General features: G+C 38.6%; 1 protein-coding gene across 1 annotated transcript in view; it reads right to left on the bottom strand.

The window, feature by feature from the left end:
- Window positions 1-4,860: 4,860 nt before the first annotated feature.
- The window catches only part of ddhd1b (DDHD domain containing 1b), a 72,724-nt gene continuing 67,008 nt past the window's right edge, over window positions 4,861-10,576 (bottom strand). Inside the window, exons 12-13 of the mRNA XM_077510005.1 lie at window positions 8,982-9,233; window positions 4,861-6,778 (exon numbers count right to left, since the gene is read on the bottom strand). Of these exons, the coding sequence (XP_077366131.1) occupies window positions 6,594-6,778; window positions 8,982-9,233 (437 nt within the window). The 3' untranslated portion in view covers window positions 4,861-6,593. The remainder of the gene's footprint in view (window positions 6,779-8,981; window positions 9,234-10,576) is intronic.

Below are 10,576 nucleotides of genomic sequence, written 5' to 3'. Positions count from 1 at the left end.
AAATTACAGGGGTGTCCAAACTTTTTCCTTTGAGGGCCACATACAGAAAAATAGAAAGCTACAAGAGCCACTTTGATTTTTTTTTATTTTTTTTTGTAGTTATTTATTAGGGGGTGTTAAAAAAAATCGATTCGGCGATATATCGCGATACTACATCGCGCGATTCTCGAATCGATTCAAAAAGGGCAGAATCGATTTTTTTTTTTTTTTTTTTTTTTTAGGATTCACACCTTGAGCATGGAAGAAGTTATATGAACGGAACATTAAGCCTTAATATTTTATTTTAATGCTGTTCAAACATGAAACAGATTACAACCTCTATAAGACTGAAATTTCAGATAAATAAATAATACATTTTCATATAAATCTTACACTCTACAAGCTTACTGATTAGTATTTTCAAAATTTGAATGAAAAAAAATCGCAACAATCGACTTATAAATTCGTATCGGGATTAATCGGTATCGAATCGAATCGTGACCTGTGAATCGTGATACGAATCGAATCGTCAGGTACTAGGCAATTCACACCCCTATTATTTATTAAACATGGTAAAAATCAATGAAGCAATTATAAATTTTGATATAACGTACAGTTACTTATTACTGCTAACAGTTACAAGGCAAATAGTGACCCCTGTGTGCCACTATAATAGATATGCCTCTCCACTGAGCAGCAGCTGAATCCCAACTTGACATTCTGAACCGCAACAAGAACAATCGGTAGTAAACTGACCACACTTAAGAACCATTAATTTAATGTGATGTTTTCACAAATTGGACCTTGACACTAAGCAACAAGTGGATGAAACTATTTTTATTTCTGAAACTGAATTATTAGCTGCAAATTTGCGTCTTTATGTAGCTAGAAACATTTAATCAACCAAGCAGTATTGAAAAATTATTTTTTGTATTTGACGCGGGCCATCAAAAAAATGTATGGTGGGCCGCAAATGGCCCCCGGGCCGTAGTTTGAATAGAACTGACCACTGGACTAAAACATTCCAACTACAAAACGTACAAAACCACCACCTCTCTGAAAATGGAACCATCTGTAAACAAATGTAAAGACTACACTGTTATCCGTAAAAAAACAAAAAACAAAAACAATTACAGTTGTACAACCCAAAAAAAAAAATTGCTTGTACAACTTAAATGGCTCCTGAGCAAATTTATGGAGGACCAAAACTGCCAGCATTCGAAATAAATAAATGACTAAATAAATAAATAAATGTCTAAAAAGTGAAAATAAAAATGAATATAAAAAATATGACTTGAAAACCTTAGCCACCAAAACCATGATTGTCATGTTGCTGGGCTCTCAGTGTGTTTTCCTTGTCTCACAGTGCCTGATTAATGAGAGGGGCGTGTCCCCTGCACCACACCTGCAGGGCATCACCTATTAGGCCTTCATAAGGACTGGGACTGCTTGCAGCCACTGTCGGGTCGTTGCTCCGTCTGCTCACAGCCATCGTCTAGTGTTTCTACTGTTTTTCGCCTTCGCTAATTATTATAGTTCCAAGATTCTCGATTTTCATCTACGTAAGTTTTGCTACGTCTATTTTTGTTCCCACTTTTATGTGGCGTGTTTCATAGCTATAGTAAGTTGTTGCTTTCTTGTGTTTGCGGTTTGTAGCCTTCGGGTCTTTTTGTGTTGTGTTAATTTCCCTCCTTGCAATTTGCAAGCACTTTCTGTTAACCTTTTTCCTGGCTGTGTCCAGCGCTTTATGTTCATATTCACGTGTTTTGGTGAATAAAACCTCTCGCTTACTCCTCTGTGTTCTGTGATTCTGGGATCTACTTTCCGGTCGCACCGGAACCTTAACAATGATAATGCATAAACTTTCGCATTGTATTCAGATGTACTAAATAAGTAGCCAAAATTGTAAACCTGCATTCGGTGAAAGACATCTGCAGTTAAAAAAAAAAAGCAATAAATAATAATAATAATTATTATAAGAATAATAATAACGCTGAAGTTTCACCAACATGTCTGGGAAACATTAAAGATGACTTTCTGACAGTTACCGGTATGCCCCAAACTTTTGAAATGTTGAGATCAAGTGGCCATGACACAAGAAAGTTGTGTTTGAACCCTGAACCTTGAATACGACCCTTAAGTTCACATCCCTGAACAATTTTGAAGAAACACAATATTTTTGCAACATTATAAAAGGAGGGATCTTGGTCACCTGCATATCCTTACCTTTTTTCCATCTGCTATACAGTTAGAACAGGGTTCACCAATTCTGGCCTTCAAGGTCCAGAGTCCTGCAGGTTTTAGATGTTTCTGCCTACTAATAACTGATACTAAAGATCAGGATCGTTATCAGGCATGCTGATGAGCTGATTATGGGAATCAGGTGTTCTAGTTGGGACCTCGAGGACCGGAATTGGTGAACCCTGATTTAGAACATTGTCGATATCTGTTTTGAGAGAAGGTATAATAATTTGGGATATTGACGCCTTATGATAATAGCCTAAGTAATTTTTTTTTTTCTGATTTTTCAGGAAACGCAAAAAATGTAACCATTTGCATCATGAGAACACGATTTAGGCAAAAAAACTAAATTTTTGCAATAATAATAAAAAGATAGGCAATTATTTTAAGAGGGTGACAATATGTAACTTATGTCACAGTGGAAAGAAAACCAACCAAAAAAAAAAAAGCTTTCTTGCGTCCGGGTCTTTCATCCATCCAAAGACAGCACACAGGACAATTAGTTCCTACGTTCTCGTTTCTACGTTTGTATGAGGGAATCAAAACGGGAAGTACATTTCCGCCTTCACTAAGCAGGTCATTTAGAACTACTATGCTAATGTGCGTGTCATCATGTAAACAAAAAAACAAAACGGAGAGTAAGGGATTACAGAAACCTAAAATAAGCTTTTCTGACTTGACAGTGGTAACAGCTGGAGATTTAAATACGGTTGACGACTGAGTCATTTAACTGCTGAGCACTTCTCTTTTGGTTTCAATTTTGTCTCCATTCATCCTGCTCTGACACTTGGGTGAACACCTGCGAATAAGCCCTGTCATTACTCGAGTCATGCAGGAGTAATGTTTGGGTCTTGTCTCACATCTGGGGTCACTCCTGGGTTAAGTTTGAGTAGAGTTCTTGTTACGCGTCTGTTTTGGTATTGATGGAGCAGCATCCAGTTTCAACTTGTTTTTGGTTATATGATGTCTGGACTATATGATGTCAAGGATCTTTTATGCTATATGATGTTTGTTAATGTCAGGAACTATCTGGAATTGTACAGGAACAGTCACAAGTCTCCACTCTTTATAGTGGATTAACAGGAACAGTGAAGAAAGTTAATTTACAAGTCTGTCTCCATTTTCAACTTCAGAAAAAATATATCGGTGTATCAGATGATAATCCAAGGTATTTTTTGAGTACCGTATTTTGAGAATGCAGCATAAGGCGCACCTAAAAGCCTTCAATTTTTTTCAAAAGCTGACCATGCGCCTTATGCTGCATTCTCACCAAAAGCGAGGGACGGCGATTCGGCGGCGCGTTTGCATTGTAGTCAATGGAGTTCGCGCGCAACGGAACGAAAGTGCATGGGGCGGCGCGGAGGATGCGTTTCGCGCGTTGTGACGCGGTACGCAGCAGCGAAAATCCGCACATTTGCGACGAAAATCCGCACATTCGCTTATTCGTCGAAGTTCAAAAAATTTAACTTTTTTCGCGTTTCGCCTCGCGGTAGCCAATCGGCTTCGAGTACGGGCCACGTCACACACAGCGTCCTGTCTATTGTCACCCCGAGTGCAACAACACGGCCAGCCGTGACAGAATGATGATCAAGAAAGTGCTGGTAAAAGTCTGTTTACTTGCTTTTGAACTGTACCGAGTTAGCAGCAGTGCTTATTAACGCCAAAGCTATTTTTAGCTCAAATGCCGGCCGCCCGATTGCCACTAAAAAAAGCGAAAGTGCTATCACGTACCTCAAAAAAGGAGGAAATAGTACCACGGCTGTTTAGTCCCAGTAAAGAGGTGAAAGTCGTTGGCGGTGCTCACTTTTTGCTGACTCGCTAAAGTGCTCCACTTCCTTGTTCACCAAGGGACACGCCTCCTCCGCTCCGGTGAGCACGAAAGCGCGAATGCGCGGCAACCGTTCCAAAAACACTCTACGCGGTGAAACGCTCGCGAATGAAGCGTTCCAGTTCGCCTTTTCGGATTTGGTGAGAACGTAGCATTATAATCCAGTGCGCCTTATATATGGATCAATACTGAGCCGCAACAGGTCTCGCTGTCAAGACGCTATCGGTGACCTGGCACGATCGGTGACGCGCATGCGCAGAAGATCCCGTCATCTTGGATCGCTAGCTAAGACTAATACTTTACCTCAGAGAAAATAATAAAACAGCTGTTTATTCATTCCTGGAGTGAATGGAGTTGTCTGAAAGCTGGTTTGTAATTTTGTAAGTTTGACTGACATATCTGACTGTTTTGTTGACATTCCCTTTAGCGCAGCACCATCTAATGGATGCATAACGTAACCCCAGCCTATACTTTAGCGGACTTATATGGAAAAAGTTTTAAAATATGTCATTCATTGAAGGTGCGCCTTATAATGCGGTGCGCCTTATAGCGCGGAAAATACAGTAACCTACAACCATATTTTTCAAATGCATGCACATACAGCAATGTGTGTCCTTTTCTCACTCCTAATGAATTCCCAGAAATCCTGAAGAGGGACAAAAACAAAAAAATGAATGTGCTTTGAGTAGCTGGTTCAAATTGCTGTGACTACAGTACTGTATTGGACAATCTGTTCGCCTCCAGACAAGCTAATATGTCTCTCCATGGTGTGTTATGTTGGAAAATGATCAAGGTAACAAAGCTGAGCAGTGTACTGGATAGGCAAGATCATTTATGGGGCAACAGGAAAATCATGAAACAGAAAATCAGTAACAGTTGGAAATTATTTTCCAGATACACAGAACACTATAAAAGTTCAACAAGCAAACAGCACGAACAGTTTGGTGAAGAAAGCAGTTGTCGCTGCAACAGATCATGAACTTAAGGATACGTGGTCAGAGGACAAGGCTTTGGGCACAGTACGTCCATTTTGTCAAAGGTCACATTGAGGTTAAATCGCGTAAACTGGAACAAATCGAGCTTGTGTGAGTAAATTCAGTTTCAATTCACTTGGCCATGCTCCTGTGAAGCCAAGTTTTAAATAAAGAAAAAATAAATAAATTAACATTTAAGTTTTTATACTCAAAGCCATGATGTATAAATATAAGATGTATAAAATAAATATGGATTTACGTTATAATATTAAGGATAAAAAAAAAAAAAATCACATTTTAGAAATAGTACCAGTGTATAAAATAGCATTAATCAATACCATTTTTTAGTAGGTAATTTTGTAATAAAACTGTAAATGTGAAAGGGAACCTTCAAATATTTGTCTCCCTTAAGCGGGAGACCAACATGAACATCAATCTTGAAAATCAGAGGATACACTTCCTGTGGCTGCTGAGCAAGCACGGCCTGCCAAAGGATGTGTTGAGACAGTTCAAAACAGCAGTCATTGAATCAGTCCCGTGTTCCTCCATCTCAGTCTAGTTTGGTGCTGCCACAAAAAAAAGGACAAAATCCAACAGCTAAATCCTCTCGAATCCTCCACACCTGTTCCAGTTCCTTCCCTCAGGTAGGTGCGATCCAACTATGCACACTAAAACCAGCAGACATTCGGGTTCTTCACTTTGACCATCAACTCCCTAAACAGTTGAGTAAAAATTCTATCGTGGCACTTTTTGAACATCTTTTTTTTTTTTTTTAACTGTGTGAGTATTATTGAATTGATTATTGTAGTGTCAGATTTCTAAATATTTGGATAACTGTCAATGATAAAGCACTTTAACTCTTTTACTGCCACACGTTAATCAAAAAACAACCCCGACAGTGCCAGCCGATTTTGAGCATTTTAACTAATATTGTGTACTTTTACTACATAACATTGGTGGGTACCACATGAAAGATCGCATTCCATTCATGTCATCCTTGAAAACGTTCTATTTGGTCAGATTCCATCAAGTTTCATTGTAATTTCATACACCATTGAAAAGAGATACAATGCTGCCATCTGCTGGCCATAATTATTGGGTGTTTTTGATTCCACAATCCATTGACCAGGCAGCACTGCTAAGATATATATATATATATATATATATATATATATATATATATATATATATATATATATATATATATACCACGTAGTTGACGTCATTTAACGTTTATGGCGGCATATATCCTGATTTTAGTCATAGTTATTAAACGTTTCGGTGGTCAAAGAGTTAAAGTCTCATCACTAATTACCGCACTACTGGTCACTTTCTTTGTTTGATGACTCGGTACGACAGAACGAATGACACCCTTACATAATGTAAAGGGTCTCAGTTTATGTGTCACGGCTGTGTTTAGCAAATTTGTTTATTACTGCAATATGAGTGTTGCTCATACTACCAGAGAGCAATTCCTAGTGTGTTTTTACATACTTGGCCAATAAAGATGATTCTGATTTTCTTTTTCAAATGTGTGAATAGAAAAGGAATTGACTGGCCATGAGGCCAATTTATGAGGCATCAGTGTTGTCCTCAGCAGTCTCCGGGGGGTCTTGGGGTCTATACATGAATGTAAGGAGGAAAAGCGCCACATCATAAGAGCACCAATAGGCTGTATGTGACGTCACCGCTGACCAATAACGGCTCTCGACCAAGCCCTCTCGCAGTTCAAAGTCGATGCGTCTTTCCAGTTCCACTACAACACAGAGCAAAACAGCAAAAATTAGTGAAATTAATATTGTTGTTGTTCAATGGGTGAAAAAAAATCAAGTCACACTGTTGTAACAAGTGCAGAATGTGGTTTGTGGTCTTGCTGAAATAAGCAGGGGCGCCCATGAAAAAGACTTTGCTGAATTAATTGCAGCGTCTATTCGTCCATGTTAGGTTTGTTTGTTTCCTGATTTCGTCGCAGTTGCATATCCCGCCCCCAAACACAATGTCGCTCTGTGATTGGTCCGAATGTTCGTCCAGGTTAGGTTTGTTTGTTAGCTCCGGCTTCCTGGTTTAGTCACAGTTGCATATGCCGTCCCCAAACACAATGTCGCTCTGTGATTGGTCCGAACCACCAGCGGTTCAGATCATCGGAAATCAACGGAGAGGTACAAGATGTATTCTCCGGCGTTTGTGAACTCACAAATACCGCGAGAATTTATCTTGCGAGAGCAAGGTTACTTACATTCAGTAATTTCGTCAGATTTCTTGATATTATACACCATGCGTGATGAAATCCCTAAATTCCTTGCAGTTTTACATTAAGGAACATTGTGCTTAAACGGTTCCAATATTTTCTCATACACTTGTTAGCAAAGACGTGAACCTTGCGCCATCTTTGCTTGTGAATGACTGAGCAGTTCAGGAAAGCTTCTTTAATACCCAATCATGGCCCCTACCTGTTCCTAATTAGCAGGTTCACCTGTTGGATGTTACAAACAGGTGTTTGATGAGCATTCCTCAACTTTCTCAATCTTTTTTTTTTTTTTTTGCCACCTGTTTTGCCATAAAATTCTAAATTAATGATTATTTTCTAAAAACAAAAAACATTATAAGTTTAAACATTAAATATCTTTCAGAGTATTCAATTAAATATACTGTAGGTTGAACATGATTTGCAAATCATTGTACAACATCCCAACCTCATTGAAATTGGGTTTGCAGTAGTCTGTATGATTATATTTCAGCTAGTCCCCGCCAAGGTAGGCACACCAGAAAAAGAAAAACACAATTAAATTGAATTGCATTAAATCATGATGCACAAACTCTTTAAGTTATATTTAATTAAACTATTATGCTCTCTTTTTATGCATACAATATTATAGTTCTATTGTTCTTTTCCTTTCCTCTCTGTTCTGCACTTCCATCCCACTGTTATCAAACAGTAAAGCTAACTAGAAAATGCCATTTCTGGGGAAATGGCGTGTGAAGGCTGGAAGGCTAAATAAAAACCCGTGGAATGATTAGGAATAATATTGAATGATACTGGAATATATTGAAGTTGGAATCAAGTGAATTGGATGAATAATGAGGAAGTACATGGAAATTGTAGAATGTGGGAAATAATCAGGTACAAAATCGGGAATTGTGGGTAAGGTGTGAATTTTGGAACTGAAAAGTGGAAGAGCTCATGGCGTGACTTGCTGGAATATATTGAAGTTGGAATGAAGTATATTGGATAAATAATGTGGAAGTAAATGGAAAACGTAGAATGTGGGAAATAATCGGGTACAAAATCGGGAATTGTGGTCACGCATGAATTTGGAACTCAAAAGCTGGAAGAGCTCATGGCGTGAACTGGTAGAGTATATTGAAGTTGGAATGAAGTGAATTGGATGAAAAATGTGGAAGTAAATGGAAAATGTAGAATCTCCCATTAAGAATAATGGGGAAAAATCGGGTACCAAATCGGGAATTGTGGGTAAGCCGTGAATTTTTGAACTGAGAAAAATGGAAGCGGTCGTTGCGTGAATTTTTGGAATATGTCGAACTTTGAACGGTGAGAATCGGTTGAAAAATGTGGAAGTAGTAGCGCGTCAAAAAAGTGCGAGGAATAAAATGGAATAATAAGAATAACGAGAATGGTGTAGAATAACATGTGTGAAGGCCTCCAGCCTTCACACAATTAAAAGTTCCTTAGTCTATAGTTCCTCTTTGATTAAATCAGAGGGTGACAAAGTCAGACAAAACCAACTTTCTGGTATAAGACAAAACATTTGTAGTCAGTTGCTAGTAATGTCAAGTCAAGTCATCTTTATTTATATAGCGCTTTCAAACAGCCATAGCTGTCACAAAGTGCTTTACAGAAACACAACAAAAAGAAACATAACATAAATTACTATTACAAAATTAGCATTTTACTTTTTTAGACAGTTAAACGGTAGAGGAAAGGGAGCTTTTGCACTTACAGGTGGTGTGGTCCAAGACTACTGAAGTGGATTGGGACATTGCTTGCTCTATTTCCCTCCGCTCGTCCTCTACTTGTTTCTCCTTCTCATCGCTTTCGGGGAGCATGGCCTTCTCTCCCGCCGCATTCTCCATTTCTGCGTTTCGACCCTCAAAATCTGAGGGCTCCTCTTCCACTCCACCCACTTGTCCACTGGATCGAGAAAAGCGAGAAAACAGGATTCCGCCGATTCCCTTTCCGATGCTTGCAGCGCCTGAAGGGCAAAAGAAAGGTCCATACGTGATAAAAGAGTGGTCTTGCACAAAATGATGAAATTCAAAAGACGGTCTTACACAGGATGGCATTCAAGCTAGAGCCGCCACTGGTTGCAAAAACGATGGAAAGCAGTTTAGCAGCTCTTAGTTTGTAGCATATTGCAAAAGTACAAACATACTAATGATATCAACAAAATCAAAACAATATACAACCACCGTTAAATGTACAGGGTGTTCCGAAAGTCTTGGGCACATTTGAAGTCCCCATATCTCATTAACTATAAATGGTAGTAAGATAAAAGTTGTGCCATTTTAAAGCTAATTACATTAAGTTTTTTGTAAGGCTATTAATGTTTTAATTTCTTTTCAGACCCATTAACTTATTCACTCCCAGCCATTTTCACTGAAGCAACCCCCTTTGCTCGCGGCTGTTTCACTGGATTTTGATTTTTGATTTTGCAAGGCCCATAAACTATTGTGTTCTATAAAAACATGGAACCTAACAAAAGAAAGATTAGAGTCAGGAAAAAAAAAAGTATATTTCTATCGGTTTCCGTTCTGCAGCAATTAGAATTAGTTTCATCATCATTCACAAATCTGTTTAAAACAGTGGGGGGAAAAGCTTTTTGCAACATGGCCCTGGTTGATCTCTTATACTCTGCTGCCACCTGCTGGCCTTTTTTGTAATAACAACCATTGCTTTCAAGCATCTCTTCATTTCAGAGGCTGCATCAAAGCCTTCTCTAGCATTAAAAAATAAATAAATAATTAATGGTGTTCACTCAACCAGAAAAGGCGTTTTGTATGCTTGAATTTTGCAAAAACTGAATCATAGACTGTTGATCAACGTGCATTTCGCAGCAAAATCGGAAAGGAGCGCCCAGAGGAAGTCCATAGTGAGATGGCATGGTAAATTCATAACGGATGGTTGCTTATGCCCAGCTGAAAGAACGGGACGCCCCTCAACTTCAGAAGATGTGATTGAACAAGTTCGAACTGCTTTCCAGCGGAATTTGACTTTCGGCTTGATGTGTGTCCAATGGTGCTCACATTGAACATTCCATGTAAAAATTGAGATTACTAGCTTTCTGAATTTACCAGATGTGTATTTATATCCTTAATAGTTTCCGAGATATTCAATGTCAAAATGTGCTCAAGACTTTTGGAACACCCTGTACATACAGTAACAACAAATTACATGGATTCAGGCACATGCCACTGATAAATAAACAGTGGGACGTCCAGCAATATTAATCACTGAAACATCAAAGTTAGGGGTGCAACCAAAAAATATTTAATTTAAAAGATGTATGTGCATCGAATGGGATTGAATCATTACACT

The sequence above is a fragment of the Festucalex cinctus genome, chromosome 21 (assembly GCF_051991245.1).
Source record: "Festucalex cinctus isolate MCC-2025b chromosome 21, RoL_Fcin_1.0, whole genome shotgun sequence".
Lineage (NCBI taxonomy): Eukaryota > Metazoa > Chordata > Actinopteri > Syngnathiformes > Syngnathidae > Festucalex > Festucalex cinctus.
Note: the sequence above shows the minus strand (reverse complement) of the source record. Positions and strands in the feature narration are given on the sequence as shown.